General features: G+C 41.9%; 1 protein-coding gene across 1 annotated transcript in view; it reads left to right on the top strand.

Moving 5' to 3' along the window:
* Positions 1-17,694, top strand: part of LOC126413282 (myrosinase 1-like) — a 109,068-nt gene that overhangs the window by 39,556 nt on the left and 51,818 nt on the right. The window contains exons 3-4 of the mRNA XM_050083182.1: positions 7,465-7,587; positions 7,663-7,843. Of these exons, the coding sequence (XP_049939139.1) occupies positions 7,465-7,587; positions 7,663-7,843 (304 nt within the window). The remainder of the gene's footprint in view (positions 1-7,464; positions 7,588-7,662; positions 7,844-17,694) is intronic.

Raw genomic sequence — 17,694 nt, 5'->3', positions numbered from 1 at the left:
ATCATGTTAATAATATGTCGGTTCCTCTTAACTTTCACCTCTTACGCGAGATGGATGTGGCGACATGTTTACGCTTCTGAACTTCTGTGCTGTCGTTCTGTGTGATAATTTTTTTTTTTCAATTGAATGTACAGTTGATACCAAACAGCTCCGGATCTGCGATATTTCCGAACCTGTGCAAAAACTTGATAGTGGTGTCCCCCACCTTACTCCTCGAGCGTTTTAGACAGGATGTCAAAAATTTTAAAAAAAATCGATTTTTCAGAAATATTTCGTTCGAGGAAATGTAAGAGATGTTATTTGGCCTTAAGTGTTCCAAAGCGCAGTGGCACATCTCTTCATACAGCACTCCTCTATCACATATGACTACATTTCATTCTGTCCAATTCTAAGGTGTGTATTTTACAATGGAACCCATCAAACCTCTATTCAGTGGAAATTAAAACGTTCTGTGGTGCCTCTCCTACTCTCAGTCGGCCAGTTTGACATCCTAGCCCCCCCGCCCCCCAAAAAAAACTCACAGTTATTAATGGGTGGGATTATTTGTGACCTTAAGAATAAGAACTCTTCAGAAAATTACACTCTTTATTGGCTATTAGCTAATAACTTTTTCTTTTTTGTGATATAAAAGCAGTAAGGCAAGAGACAAGAACAGATTTCTTTTATCCTAAGGTCCCAGAATTCTTTCTCTCTTGACTGACTACAGTTTTTCAAGATGTGCTTCCCTTTCTCCGAAAGAATCTATTACCTCGCCAAAGCTCGTCAAACATTTTGTTACATGAAAAATCAAAATGTTATCTAATACTGAAAAAGCTGTCCCCCCCCCCCCCCCCGCATGAACCATGTACCTCGCCGTTGATGGGGAGGCTTGCGTGCCACAGCGATGCAGATAGCCGTACCGTAGGTGCAACCACAACGGAGGGGTATCTGTTGAGAGGCCAGACAAACGTGTGGTTCCTGAAGAGGGGCAGCAGCCTTTTCAGTAGTTGGATGATTGACTGATCTGGCCTTGTAACATAACCAAAACGGCCTTGCTGTGCTGGTACTGCGAACGGCTGAAAGCAAGGGGAAACTACGGCCGTAATTTTTCCCGAGAGCATGCAGATTTAGTAGATTAAAACTGAAGAAACTGCAAAAAGGTGGGAATTTAAGTGGATGGAACCTGGATAAACTGAAAGCACCAGAGATTGTACACAGTTTCAAGGAGAGCATAAGGGAACAATTGACAGGAATGGAGGAAAGAAATACAGTAGAAGAAGAATGGGTAGCTTTGAGGGATGAATTAGTGAAGGCAGCAGAGGATAAAGTAGGTAAAAAGACGAGGGCTGCTAGAAATCCTTTGGTAACAGAAGAAATATTGAACTTAATTGATGAAAGGAGAAAATATAAAAATGCAGTAAATGAAGCACGCAAAAAGGAATACAAACGTCTCAAAAATGAGATCGACAGGAAGTGCAAAATGGCTAAGCAGGGACGGCTAGAGGACAAATGTAAGGATGTAGAGGCTTGTCTCACCAGGGGTAAGATAGATACTGCCTACAGGAAAATTAAAGAGACCTTTGGAGAAAAGAGAACCACTTGTATGAATATCAAGAGCTCAGATTGATACCCAGTTCTAAGCAAAGAAGGGAAAGCAGAAAGGTGGGAGGAGTGTATAGAAGGTCTATACAAGGGCGATGTACTTGAGGAGAATATTATGGAAATGGAAGAGGATGTAGATGAAGATGAAATGGGAGATATGATACTGCGTGAAGAGTTTGACAGAGCACTGAAAGACCTGAGTCGAAACAAGGCCCCGGGAGTAGACAACATTCCATTACAACTACTGACAGCCTTGGGAGAGCCAGTCCTGACAAAACTCTATCATCTGGTGAGCAAGATATATGTAACAGGTGAAATACCCTCAGACTTCAAGAAGAATATAATAATTCCAATCCCAAGCTTACGGTAAGCTTCAGAAGTCTTTTTGAGAGGAGGTTATGTCAAGAGCTCAAGTTTTTCGTTGGCATAAAATGTTTAGTAGATGTGAAAATTACCGAACTATCAGTTTAATAAGTCACGGCTGCAAAATACTAACGCGAATTCTTTACAGACGAATGGAGAAACTAGTAGAAGCCGACCTCGTGGAAGATCAGTTCGGATTCCGTAGAAATATTGGAACACGTTAGGCAATACTGACCCTACGACTTATCTTAGAAGCTAGATTAAGGAAAGGCAAACCTACGTTTCTAGCATTTGTAGACCTAGAGAAAGCTTTTGACAATGTTGACTGGAATACTCTCTTTCAAATTCTGAAGGTGGCAGGGGTAAAATACAGGGAGCGAATGGCTATTTACAATTTGTACAGAAACCAGATGGCAGTTATAAGAGTCGAGGGACACGAAAGGGAAGCAGTGGTTGGGAAGGGAGTGAGACAGGGTTGTAGCCTCTCCCCGATGTTACTCAATCTGTATATTGAGCAAGCAGTAAATGAAACAAAAGAAAAATTCGGAGTAGGTATTAAAATCCATCGAGAAGAAATAAAAACTGTGAGGTTCGCCGATGACATTGTAATTCTGTCAGAGACAGCAAAGGACTTGGAAGAGCAGTTGAACGGAATGGATAGTGTCTTGAAAGGAGGATATAAGATGAACATCAACAAAAGCAAAACGAGGATAATGGAATGTAGTCGAATTAAGTCGGTTGATGCTGAGGGAATTAGATTAGGAAATGAGACACTTAAAGTAGTAAAGGAGTTTTGCTATTTGGGGAGCAAAATAACTGATGATGGTCGAAGTAGAGAGGATATAAAATGTAGACTGGCAATGGCAAGGAAAACGTTTCTGAAGAAGAGAAATTTGTTAACATCGAGTACAGATTTAAGTGTTAGGAAGTCGTTTCTGAAAGTATTTGTATGGAGTGTAGCCATGTATGGAAGTGAAACATGGACGATAAATAGTTTGGACAAGAAGAGAATAGAAGCCTTTGAAATGTGGTGCTACAGAAGAATGCTGAAGATTAGATGGGTAGATCACATAACTAATGAGGAGGTATTGAATAGGATTGGGGAGAAGAGTAATTTGTGACACAACTTGACTAGAAGAAGGGATCGGTTGGTAGGACATGTTCTGAGGCATCAAGGGATCACCAATTTAGTATTGGAGGGCAGCGTGGAGGGTAAAAATCGTAGAGGGAGACCAAGAGATGAATACACTAAGCAGATTCAGAAGGATGTAGGTTGCAGTAGTTACTGGGAGATGAAGAAGCTTGCACAGGATAGAGTAGCATGGAGAGCTGCATCAAACCAGTCTCAGGACTGAAGACCACAACAACAACAACTGTTAATGCGAATAGAAATCAAGACTGGTGTGGTTTCTCGATTTGATTACGTCTGTTTTGTCACTGTCTGCTAGATGAAACGGAATAAGCATTTCTAATATTGCAGCAATTGTAACTCACGCCAAATAAGCGAGAATGTTTTGGCACAAATGATCATTTTTATCTACTTCATTTACATACATAACACGACAGAATATAATTCACGAAGTACCAATATCAAATACCCATCAGGTCTACTAGGAAATGGTTTCACATTTCATTCATATGCTCCAGTTTCTCAAGCATGAGATCGAAATGTAGTAGTAGTAAAAATTTTTAATATAAATTTTGAATTGTCAAACTCTTCCATATATTTTGTGTGATGTTCCTGTTTCTTCTCCTTCCGCGTTCTAACAAACAATCTTAAGCCTGCCAAAATCATCGGTTCAGTTATCCCTCGTTTAGTCTCCGTCTACGCGTTCTTACGTGTTCGTACAACGCGTTTTCTACGCTATTCCGAGAATAGAACTTAATAAGCGGCTGCCAACCGGGTACGGTACAACTGACCATTAGTAGCATAGCGTTCTGGGAAAAATTTTCTGTAAAAATTTCATTTTGTTAGATACACCGAGAAGATAGTATGCAATCTTACTTACCTGTTATTCCTGTTAGACATTTATTTCCACTCTGGTAGTTTGAATCTAGGGATTTCGCTAGTTATTATAAGAACGCTTCTCATTGACGCACCGAATCAACCACATAAACAAACAGCGGTTGGCTTTCACCCGTAGAATTTATTCGGCGAAGCTCGTATAGCCCTGTCCCCTTTTGTCTGCGGTAAAGTTTTTTTTTTTTTTTTTGTATTTCTAGATGCGAGAAAGATTCCCCTGGCACAGATGTTACGTACACTATGCACGCATTTAAAAATTAATTTATGATCCGTTCAGAAATCAACTTAGAATGTGTAAAAATTTTCAAAAACGAACAGGGATGCTTTTCAAAATCATATGAACAATTGATGACCAACGTGCACTGGATGCTAGGCGCTTTGTGAAACAAGGCTTATTTCCTTCAAGAATATGAATTTGGGGCTCCTGAAATTTGAACCCCCCCCCTGCCCGCCCTAGATCCGGACCTAATACCAAAAACAACTGCTTCGCTCGCGTACGCTGTATGGTTCGCACAGATTTTTTTTGTTTTTCGTTAACCGAATTTGCATGTTATTATGTCTACTGCTCACGTGTAAATTTACACACTAGCAATGAGTTAATGACCTTTTATACGGCTGCCAGTCTTTCATAATTAAAGTCTTCCAACGGGTTGAATTTAATTTCATATAGCGAGTTAAGAAAATAAAGAGCCAAATAGGGCAAGTGGTTATACAGTCGTTAGCGCCAGTCCTACACCCGGTGTTGAACTCTCTCCTCTCAAACGGATATTCCAGTACATCGAATGGAATTTAAACGTGGTATCTATCTTGTCGTCAGTGATGATTAGTTTGGGTAGTAATTACAACAAAGATAATTTTATAAACATACATTATGACAACTGTAAAATTAATGTATTAAAGACCGGTTTCTCGGGGTAATGGAACACATCCACATGCTGACGTTGACAGAGGACAAATGTAAACATAAATAGAATGCACACCCGTCATTCTGTCAACCATCGTCAGTTGGTGTGAGTAGAATGTACACCAACGAAGAGAAGGTAGAAATGCTACTCCATCTATGGGGAATGTAAGGTAGCAGAACAGTAACTGCAATACTGTTTCCTTATGTACGTGTAGGGCACATTTAGTACAGCAGTTTAGTCCTTTTAAATACTGTTGTGTAGAGTAGGCATACAATAAAGTCTGTCCTTCCTACAAACTGCATCAACATAACGTTTCTTTTATTGTTGTTGTTGTTGTTGAAGGTAGCGAAATGCTACGCATGCAGCGGAACTGTACAGAGAGCGATATCCTGACAAGAACCTACCTTAGCGACGGACGTTTTCTCGTCTTGTTGCGACGCTTTAGGAAACGGGAAGTTTCAACCCTCGACAACGCAATGTTCGTAGCATTCGCACAGACGAAGCTGCCGAAGTTATTGTTCTCGCTTCCGTTGCTATGAATCCACGTGTGAACACACGACAGCTTGAACAGAAGATTGGCATTCCTAAAACCAGTGTACATCGTATTCTTACATGTCACCGGATCCATTCTTACCACGTACACCTACATCAGGAATTGCATGGGAATGCCGGCCGCGGTGGTCTAGCGGTTCTAGGCGCGCAGTCCGGAACCGCGCGACTGCTACGTCGCAGGTTCGAATCCAGCCTCGGGCATGGATGTGTGTGATGTCCTTAGGTTAGTTATGTTTAAGTAGTTCTAAGCTCTAGGGGACTGATGACCACAGTAGTTAAGTCCCATAGTGCTCAGAGCCATTTGAACCATTTTTTGCATGGGAATGATTTCCTGAATCGTGTACAGTTCTGTCAGTGGGCACAGCAGCAAATCCTCGCCAACCCGAACTTCTTCTCCAATGTTCTATTTGCCGATGAACCTTCTGAAACAAAGGACAGGTAAATATACAAGGAACATGCATTATTGGTCCAGCGACAACCCACGATGACGTAGACAGGTGGAACATCAGCGTCAATGGAGAGTTAACGCCTGGTGTTGGATGCTTGGTAATACAATTATTGGCCCTTGTTTCATCAATGGTAGTCTAAACGGCTCAGCGTATGCCAACTTCCTCAGACGAATTCTTCCTCCTCTTTTGGAAGAAGTGCCGCTAAGAACCAGAATGCTTATGTTGTATCAACATGATGGATGTCCAGCACATAATGCCTCGCGTGCACGTCGTGTACTGAACCGAAGGTATCCTGACAGATGGATTGGTAGAGGAGGAACAGTTAGGTGGCCTGCTAGGTCGCCTCATTTAAATCCACTGGACTTTTTTCTTTGGGGATGCATCAAAGACGTTCTCTGTCGCGATATTCCAACTCCAGAGGACATGTAGGAACGTATCGCGCTTGCTTGTAATTCTCTTCAGCAGGCAACACTGGAAGCAGTAAATAATTCTTTCATTCAACGAGTGCACCAGTGTATCGGTGTCCAGGGTCTCCACTTTGAGCACCTTTGAATGTTCTACTCCTGAACAGTGGTACAGGAGAGTCAAAGTCAATTTTGCGTTATGTTTTTACTTGATTTTCATTTGTTTCCTGACAATTCCAGCAAGTGGACGAGTTTGTGATCTCGGTCTCCAAAGTCATTGTTGTGTTACGTAATTAATAACGTTGTGTTTGAGTGAATGGTGCACTGTGATACATTTTTGAATAGGTCTTTAGGAGAGGAAATGAATTACCGAATAAAAAATACAGGCTGCCATTTAAAAAAAGTCATGCCACTGTTCATATCTTTGTAAAAAACAAAATTTCGACGAAGGCAATCATGCTGATTGATGTCCTCCTGACGGCTAAAGAACATTTGCTTGAAACATTTTGTAATTTGCATCTTGACAAACAGTTATTTAGGGTGGTCAAGATAAATGGGACACGTTGAATATATAGGGCGACGCAAAAGTAATTGTAGACACAGAGTGTGGGTGTAACATATGCATCAAAATAGGAGTGAAACGTTTAGTAAAATTTTGTCTGAAATTGCTTCATTTCAGAGTCACGCAATAGAGTAGGGATCACAAAAGCAAAAGAAAATTAATTCGAAAGCAAGGGCATGAAGGAACCTGAAATTCAACGCAAGTAGGTACTGTACATTTACGCGAGTACATAAAAAAAATGATGTCCATGTAGACGAAGACAGTGAAGTGCTCGACTTATTTCCGCTCTTGGTATTCTAGAGGCTCCATTAATCTCAGTCTGCACGGTTGCACAGCTATTTTCAGTTCGCTGCTATAGTTGTGCTACATTCTCAATTGCTACACCATACACGAGCTCTCTGAGAGCTGAACACCACACGCCAAAAGCCTGTATTGTCCCATGATGTAATGCCTACCACAAATGACAGTATGCGTCGTAACAAGGAAATAAAGCAGTTTCAGACAAAACTTTTAATTAACATTTTGCTCTTATTTTGATCCGTACATTACATCCTGTATGTATATACAGCACAGTTGTTACCAGGATACAGAGAGATCTGATTGTGTGGTGTGTCGCATTGTGCAGGTGACGATGTACCACTGGGACCTGCCTCAAGCGCTGCAGTACCTCGGAGGCTGGCCCAATGAGTTGATGGCCGACTACTTTGTGGAGTACGCCAGGATAGTGTTTGAAAACTTCGGAGACAGGGTGAGTCTCGGATACTCTTAGAGCGACAGTATTATTATTATTATTTTACTGTTGTGACAGTGACTCTTTCTATAGGTGAAGTGGTGGATCACGTTCAACGAACCGGCCTACTTCTCCAATGCGTACGCGAGCGTCGGCTTCGCGCCGTCGCAGAACGCCTCCGGCATCGGCGACTACCTGTCCACCCACACGGTGATCAAGGCGCATGCGCGCGTCTGGCACCTGTACGACGAGCAGTACAGAGCGACACAGAACGGTGAGTGGCCAGCGCGCCGTCGCATCCTTCCAGTCGTCACTCTACCGCACACCTCTACGCGTCCTCTATTTTGATTTACGGTACAGGGCCGTCTCCACACTGCGGGCTGTCTAGGGTCCACCACAGAGCGGTCCGCACAACAAATATTTAAATTAAAAAAGTCTTACTTTTAACACTGTAACGCCCGACCTCTTACAATCGTAAAAGGCATAGACGTATTTATTTTCTGAGGGAGCATTCTGGAATTTTTTAGTGCATCACTCATTTCAAGTCAACTCTGAAACTCGTTTCAGTCCGGAACCGCGCTGCTGCTACGGGCGCAGGTTCGAATTCTGCCTTGGGCATGGATGTGTGTGATGTCCTTAGGTTAGTTAGGTTTCATTAGTTCTAAGTTCTAGGGGACTGATGACCTCAGAAGTTAAGTCCCCTAGTGCTCAGAGCCATAGTTGGAACTAAGTTTCATTTCCGTGCCAACAAATTTATTCCATAGTTCTCTTCATCCCAACCAGGACTCATAAAATTCTTTATTTTCTATTGTCAGACACGGATTCTTGAGATCCTGAAGCTGTGGACTACCATTTTCTGATAACTTCAGTAGCTGAAATTCTGCGAGAAACGTATAAGATGTTCTAATATTCCATAATAACACCTTTTGTAAAAATGAATGGATAGATGTACATATTTTTAAATACGAGAGTTCGAAGTTTAATAGTGGCAACTATTTATTTGCAGCTCGTAAAAATAGATACGTTTTTCAAAGTTTTACTGATCTTCAAAGTAGTCACCAGCATTGTGTATAACCCGTTGCCAGCGATGTGGAAATGTTCAAATGTGTGTGAATTCTTAAGGGACCAAATTGCTTAGTTCATCGGTCCCTAGACTTACACACTACTTAAACTAACTTTTGCTAAGAACAACACACACATCCATGTCCGAGGGAGGACTCGAACCTGCGGTGGGAGGGGTCGCGCAGTCCGTGACATGACGCCCTAAACCTCACGGCCACTCTGCGCGGCGCTAGCAATGAAGATGTCGTAGGATACTCTTAGCAATGCCAGTTGTGTTGACAGTTCGAGCGGTGCGGTCTATTGTCCGGCTGGTCGTAGGTTGTATTCCAAAAATGAACAGCATAGAGACAGAAGTGATGATACCATCATTTTGCAGGACAATGCTCAAGAACGTTACTGATGGGGCTGCTAAGTGCTATACCACCCACTGCACTCCCCTGACTTGAGCCCTCGTGAGTTCAACTCGATTTCTAAACTGAAGGAAACACTTCACAGCATTCGCTTCAGAGCTGCTACAAATTCGTCGGGCAATAGACCGCGCCGCTCGAACTGTCAACAGAACTGGCACTGCCTAGAGTATCGCTGGCAACGGGTTATACACAATGCTGGTGACTACTTTGAAGGTCAGTAAAACTTTGAAACACATATCTATTTTGTACGAGCTGTAAATAAATAGTTGCCGCTATCAAAGTTCCAACCCTCGTATTTCAGTTAGATGATGTAATGCTATAACTTTTGTGCTTTTTGCTTACTGCTGGTGGACCGTATCAGACTTATTATTCTCTGCAATCCCCCTCAGTTTGCATGGCATACTAGAATATATTTTATTAACATCGATGTAATGTCACCAATAGCTGGTTCAATGACTAAAAATACGAACAGGAAATCAGTAATTTACCATGTTTTGTTTATATGTGAATTAACTTGCGTGCAGTAATGATAGTTTCACATCACATCGGTTCCACAAGTCGGCTGATAGTGGTGCTGATTTCATCTGTTGATATAAGTGCTGTCAATGTAGTAACTGAATGCTGCTGAATTATCAGCCCAAACATCCATGGTAGCAGAAAAGTGTTTTCTTGCTATAATTCCTCAAAGGTGGGCGACTGCTTGCTTGCTAATTAAACATTTGTTTGACAGGGTGACACTCTAACACAAAAGTTGTGGTGTCACCCCCAGACACCACACTTGCTAGGTGGTAGCTTAAATCGGCCGCGGTCCATTTAGTACATGTCGGACCCGCATGTCGCCACTGTGTGATCCCAGACCGAGCGCCACCACAAGGCAGGTCTCGAGATACGGGATAGCACTCGCCCTAGTTGTACGACGACTTTGCTAGCGACTACACTGACGAAGCCTTCTCTCATTTGCCGAGAGACAGTTAGAATAGCCTTCAGCTAAGTCCATGGCTACGACCTAGCAAGGCGCCATTAGTCTTACATAGTTTGATAGTTATCGTATGAAATGTCTCATCAAGAACGTTGTAAACCAAAGGACTATATAAAAGTTAAGTATACCCAAAGCAACGTACTTTTCTTGCTACCATTCACTACTCATCCTGTTCCAGAATTCACGCCCGTCTGCGTTAGATAGCGTGCATTTCGGCCTCCTCTATCTACAAGGTGTTGGCACATTTGCCAACACATCAAAAGTAGCAACCCAGTAAGAAATAAACAACGACTTTTATTAAAAGCATGTTATAACGTGATACTTAACTCTGATACAGTTTAACGGGTAGCGCTTTATGTTCTATACATAATATAAAGATATCTAAATATAATTTGGGAGCACTCTTTTGAATGGCCACGCAAAATTCCGATTTAAAAACTTTTGTTTGTAATGGGAAGCAAACTGGACTCTCTGTTGACATTCTGCGTCATATGAAATTTCAAACATCGGCAATCCTCCTGGCGACTCTTCGGAACCGGCCGCGGTGGCCGAGAGGTTCTAGGCGCTTCAGCCCGGGAACCGCGCGACTACTACGGTCGCAGGCTCGAATCCTGCCTCGGGCATGGATGTGTGTGATGTCCTTAGGTTAGTTAGGTTTAGCTGTTCTAACAAGGGAACCTCCCCATCGCACCCCCCTCAGATTTAGTTATAAGTTGGCACAGTGGATACATCTTGAAAAACTGAACACAGATCAATCGAGAAAACAGGAAGAAGTTGTGTGGAACTATAAAAAAATAAGCAAAATATACAAACTGAGTAGTCCATGTGCAAGATTGGCAACATCAAGGCTAATGTGAGCTCAGGAGCGCCGTGGTCCCGTAGTTAGCGTGAGCAGCTGCGGAACGAGAGGTCCTTGGTTCAAGTCTTCCCTCGAGTGAATAGTTTACTTTTTTTATCTTCGCAAAGTTATGATCTGTCCGTTCGTTCATTGACGTCTCCGTTCACTGTAATAAGTTTAGTGTCTGTGTTTTGCGACCGCACCGCAAAACCGTGCGATTAGTAGACGAAAGGACGTGCCTCTCCAATGAGAACCGAAAACATTTGATCGCAAGGTCATAGGTCAACCGATACCTCCACAGCAAAACACGTCTGATGTATTCTATTCGACACTGGTGACGGCATGTGCGTCACATGACAGGAATATGTTGTCGACCCACCTAACTTGTACACTTGGCGAATGGGTAAAAAGATTCTTCTACCTTGCCCGGTTTAGGTTTTCTTGTGGATGTGATAATCACTCCCAAAAAAAGTGATCGCATCGGATGGACAGATAATAATTGTCTGAAAATAAAAAATTAAACTTTTCACTCGAGGGAAGACTTGAACCAACGACCTCTCGTTCGGCAGCTGCCCACGCTAACGACGGGACCACGGCGCTCCTGAGCTCACATTAGCCTTGATGTTGCCTGTCCTGTGCATGGACTACTCAGTTTGTATATTTTGCTTTTTCTTTCATAGTTCCACACAACTTCTTCCTGTTTTCTCGATTGATCTGTGTTTAGTTTTTCAAGGCCTGTCCACTGTGCCAACTTATAACTAAATCTGAGGGGGGTGCGATGGGGAGGTTCCCTTGTAAGTTCTAGCCGTGGTCTAGGGGTGGCGTCTTTGAATCATAATCAAAACGTCTTCGGTCCCGGGTTCGATCCCCGCCACTGCCTAAATTTTGATAAGTAATCAGCATTGGCGGCCGAAGACTTCCGGCATAAGAAGTCAGCCTCATTCTGCCAACGGCCTTGTCAAAGAGGGCGGAGGAGCGGATAGAGGTTCAGGGCACTCTCTTGTCCTAGGGGTGGGAAATTGCCCCTAAAGGCGGAAGAATCAGCTATGATCAACGACATGAGGATGCACAAGGCAATGGAAACCATTGCATTAAAGACACGTAACGTGTATCCACAGGACATGTGGCCTGTAATTGAAGAAGTGTCATGATGATCTCTCCATTGGCAAAAGATTCCGGAATAGTCCCCCATTCGGATCTCCGGGAGGGGACTGCCGAGGGGGAGGTTACCATGAGAAAAAGATTGAATAATCAACGAAAGGATAACGTTCTACGAGTCGGGGCGTGGAATGTCAGAAGCTTGAATGTGGTAGGTAAACTAGAAAATCTGAAAAGGGAAATGCAAAGGCTCAATCTAGATATAGTAGGGGTCAGTGAAGTGGAAGGAAGACAAGGATTCCTGGTCAGATGAGTATCAGGTAATATCAACAGCAGCAGAAAATGGTATAACAGGTGTAGGATTCGTTATGAACAGGGCAGAGGGTGTGTTACTGTGAACAGTTCAGTGACCGGGTTGTTCTAATCAGAATCGACAGTAGACCAACACCGACAACGATAGTTAAGGTATACATGCCGACGTCGCAAGCTGAAGATGAACAGATAGAGAAAGTGTATGAGGATATTGAAAGGGTAATGCAGTATGTAAAGGGGGACGAAAATCTAATAGTCATGGGCGACTGGAATGCAGTTGTAGGGGAAGGAGTAGAAGAAAAGGTTACAGGAGAATATGGGCTTGGGACTAGGAATGAAAGAGGAGAAAGACTAATTGAGTTCTGTAACAAGTTTCAGCTTGTAATAGCGAATACCCTGTTCAAGAATCACAAGAGGAGGAGGTATACTTGGAAAAGGCCGAGAGATACGGGAAGATTTCAATTAGATTACATCATGGTCAGACAGAGTTTCCGAAATCAGATACTGGATTGTAAGACGTACCCAGGAGCAGATATAGACTCAGATCACAATATACTAGTGATGAAGAGTAGGCTGAAGTTCAAGACATTAGTCAGGAAGAATCAATACGCAAAGAAGTGGGATACGGAAGTACTAGGTAATGACGAGATACGTTTGAAGTTCTCTAACGCTATAGATACAGCAATAAGGAATAGCGCAGTAGGCAGTAGAATTGAAGAGGAATGGACATCTCTAAAAAGGGCCATCACAGACGTTGGGAAGGAAAACATGGTACAAAGAAGGTAGCTGCGAAGAAACCATGGGTAACAGAAGAAATACTTCAGTTGATTGATGAAAGGAGGAAGTACAAACATGTTCCGGGAAAATCAGGAATACAGAAATACAAGTCGCTGAGGAATGAAATAAATAGGAAGTGCAGGGAAGCTAAGACGAAATGGCTGCAGGAAAAATGTGAAGACATCGAAAAAGATATGATTGTCGGAAGGACAGACTCAGCATACAGGAAAGTCAAAACAACCTTTGGTGACATTAAAAGCAACGGTGCTAACATTAAGAGTGCAACGGGAATTCCACTGCTAAATGCAGAGGAGAGAGCAGATAGGTAGAAAGAATACATTGAAAGCCTCTATGAGGGTGAAGATTTGTCTGATGTGATAGAAGAAGAAACAGGAGTCGATTTAGAAGATATAGGGGATCCAGTATTAGAATCGGAATTTAAAAGAGCTTTGGAGGACTTACGGTCAAATAAGGCAGAAGGGATAGATAACATTCCATCAGAATTTCTAAAATCATTGGGGGAAGTGGCAACAAAACGACTATTCACGTTGGTGTGTAGAATATATGAGTCAAACGATATACCATCAGACTTTCGGAAAAGCATCATCCACACAATTCCGAAGACGGCAAGAGCTGACAAGTGCGAGAATTATCACACAATCAGCTTACAGCTCATGCATCGAAGCTGCTTACAAGAATAATATACAGAAGAATGGAAAAGAAAATTGAGAATGCGCTAGGTGACGATCAGTTTGGCTTTAGGAAAAGTAAAGGGACGAGAGAGGCAATTCTGACGTTACGGCTAATTATGGAAGCAAGGCTAAAGAAAAATCAAGACACTTTCATAGGATTTGTCGACCTGGAAAAAGCGTTCGACAATATAAAATGGTGCAAGCTGTTCGAGATTCTGAAAAAAGTAAGGATAAGCTATAGGGAGAGACGGGTCATATACAATATGTACAACAACCCAGAGGGAATAATAAGAGTGGACGATCAAGAACGAAGTGCTCGTATTAAGAAGAGTGTAAGACAAGGCTGTAGCCTTTCGCCCCTACTCTTCAATCTGTACATCGAGGAATCAATTATGGAAATAAAAGAAAGGTTCAGGAGTGGAATTAAAATACAAGGTGAAAGGATATCAATGATACGATTCGCTGATGACATTGCTATCCTGAGTGAAAGTGAAGAAGAATTAAATGATCTGCTGAACGGAATGAATAGTCTAATGAGTACCCAGTATGGTTTGAGAGTAAATCGGAGAAAGACGAAGGTAATGAGAAGTAGTAGAATTGAGAACAGCGAGAAACTTAACATCAGGATTGATGGTCACGAAGTCAATGAAGTTAAGGAATTCTGATACCTAGGCAGTAAAATAACCAACGACGGTCGGAGCAAGGAGGGCATCAAAAGCAGACTCGCTATGGCATAAAAGGCATTTGTGGCCAAGAGAAGTCTACTAATATCAAATACCGGCCTTAATTTGAGGAAGAAATTTCTGATGATGTACGTCTGGAGTACAGCATTGTATGGTAGTGAAACATGGACCGTGGGAAAACCGGAACAGAAGAGAATCGAAGCATTTGAGATGTGGTGCTATAGACGAATGTTGAAAATTAGGTGGACTGATAAGGTAAGGAATGAGGAGGTTCTAAGCAGAATCGGAGAGGAAAGGAATATGTGGAAAACACTAATAAGCAGAAGGGACAGGATGATAGGACATCTGCTAAGACATGAGGGAATGACTTCCGTGGTACTAGAGGGAGCTGTAGAGGGCAAAAACTGTAGAGGAAGACAGAGATTGGAATACGTCAAGCAAATAATTGAGGACGTAGGTTGCAAGTGCTACTCTCAGATGAAGAGGTTAGCACAGGAAAGGAATTCGTGGCGGGCCGCATCAAACCAGTCAGTAGACTGATGACAAAAAAAAAAAAAAAAAAAAAAAAAAGTGTTTTCTAGGGGACTGATGACCACAGATGTTAAGTCCCATAGTGCTCAGAGCCATTTGAACCATTTGACTCTTCGTATAGATACTTAACGCACTTATACTGTGGACATGTATACTTATACTTACAAATACCTAACTAGTTCGTGCAAATTTCATTGGTGTGATAATTTTCAAATATAGATTGAAGAGAACATTTGAAAAACGCATCAATTTTACTGTAAATGAGTTGTTTTGCAATTCCGCTACTAGCCACCGTTACATCGCTCTCGAAATCAACAAAACAATATTTGAAATAGGATTTATTACGTGTTCAGGTTTTTCATTGATTGCATTGGTATGTATCATCGCTATTAGGATTTTAGTTATTTGTTTTGCACATGATTTTTTTCTTCTTTGGACGCTTTATTCATGTTTATCGGCTTAGTACCTTTGTTCCAAATCTACATCTACATGTGCATCTACGTACTGGGCACGTCACCGTCTGGTGCTGGGGGACGGTACCCTGCATCAGTGCTAGTCATTTCCTTTCCTGTTCCACTCCCTCACAGAGCGAGTGAAAAACGAGTTCGCTATGCCTTCCTACTAGCCCCAACTTCTCATATGTTATCATTGTCATACTTACGCGAAATGTACGTTGGAGGCAGTAGAGGCGTTCCGCAGTCAGCTTCAAATGCCAGTTCCCTAAATTCTCTCAATAGCATTTCTCGAAAACAACGTGACCTTCCTTCCAGGGATTTCCATTTGAGTTACCGAAACATCTCCGTAATAATTTCTTGTTGGTTGAGCCTACCGGTAACAAATCTAGCAGTCCACCTCGGAATTTCTTCAACGTCCTCCTTTAACCTGACATGATGGAGATCCCGAGCGGTACACAACGATGGGTAGCGCTTTTGTTCTATACGCTTGCTCCTTTATGGGTGAACCACATTTTTCTAAAATTCTGCCAATAAACCTAAGTCGACCACTCGCCTTTCCTACTACAGTCCTATATGTTCCTTCCTTTCCATATCACTTTGGGGCGTTATGCTTACATATTTGCGTTCTTTGGTGGGTTGTACGCGTGGTGAACCAAACGAGTCTCTGGTAGTTTTTGTAGTTTCTTGTACATTTCTATAAAATTGCAGTACCTACTTTCCAAGATTTTTGGTACATCCTACCTCACCAATATATGATTTGTGCACCAAATTAAGGTGTATTGTACTTCGTCTGCATTTAATTCTGGGCGTCTTCAATAAAACAATACTCCATTGTATTCATTATGTAACTTATAGTGCTTTGTTAACTGTTTGGTGGGAGTCTCTACTAGCTCTTCTTTGATTTCTTGTCACCATACATCAGTTTATTGCATTGTACCTATGTTCCTACACAAATTCAAGAAGTATATACGATTTAAGTCGTTTTTCATCAAACCTACAATGGTGTCGCCTTATTGGTCATGATACATAGAAATCAAATCTAAGCTTTCTGGTAGGTGTGACAAGGCATTGGCCAAAACATTATTTTGAAGCCATAGGTTTGCAATACTAACTACCATCTCGCTACCCTGGCATGTAACAAATTGTTGCAGTTTACCAAGAGCTAGATGTCTGGTAAACATTCATGTGATTTTCGAACAAGTAACAATGAAAGTGTATAAATATATGCACAACAGTCAGGGCTTCAAGCTCTGCAGTAAAGATCGTTCAGATTTTATGAAAAACCTGCTTGCAAAGCCAAAAATACAAACAGTCTTTCATCTATCTTCTGGATTTGAAACAGACATACTCCTAAGCCAGTGCTTGACCCATCAACTGAAGAATAAAAATCGTCACACATGTCAGGCTAATATAAAAGCTTTGCATCAGAGTATCTTTGACACCTCTGAGACCAGTGCCATTGGGCGTGTTTTTTAAGCGTGTGAGAGAATACTATGCTGAATAATAACTGAATTGACATAAATTGTGATAGAAGGATACTAGTCCAAGGCACAATTTGAGCTGCTTTTGGGATCTGAGGCTGTGAAAGTTCTTTACTGCACTCAGTTTTGCTTCCTTCACCCTTAATACCTTCGGGAGTGATTATATGATCCAAGAATGTAATACTAAATCTTTCCTGGATTTTTGGAGAACATTCTTTAAAAATTTGTTCAGATCAGTTGGAGGTAGCAATGAGCAAGTCACCTACAAATAGAATGACTTGATCTAACGATTCTAAGTCAAGAGCTGGGATGAAAACTCCAGAGCTTACATTGACTCCAAATGGCAACTCTGTAAACTGAACACTGCAACCTGCAAACAGATATGTAGTGTACTTTCGTGACTCTTTCACCAGTAGAATTTGCCAGTATGATAATCTGAAATCAATACTGTTAAAATAAATCACTCCATACAAACTCTGGATTTCCAGTGGTAGATTGTCTGGCCTATTTTTTATCGGAACAGGAATTTGTGTTAATGGCTCTGGCATGTAGTACAAAACGAACATTACCACCTTATTTAGAAACTGCGAGTAACAGACTGCTATATGGGGTCTTGGAAGGTTCTATATGACCCTGTCGAGCATTTTTCGGATTTTCTTGGTGACCACTGATCTCTTGGCCCAGAGAACACTATACAAGAGGTGGCAATATATTTCATGCAGACAGATATCGACAGTCGTACCTATCGACCAACTCAGGGTGGTCTTAGAATACAGTTTCAAGGTGTTGTAGGACTGGTTTTAATTC

The sequence above is a fragment of the Schistocerca serialis genome, chromosome 7 (genome assembly GCF_023864345.2).
Source record: "Schistocerca serialis cubense isolate TAMUIC-IGC-003099 chromosome 7, iqSchSeri2.2, whole genome shotgun sequence".
Lineage (NCBI taxonomy): Eukaryota > Metazoa > Arthropoda > Insecta > Orthoptera > Acrididae > Schistocerca > Schistocerca serialis.
The sequence above is the reverse complement of the archived record's forward strand: the minus strand, read 5'-3'. Positions and strand labels throughout refer to the sequence as shown.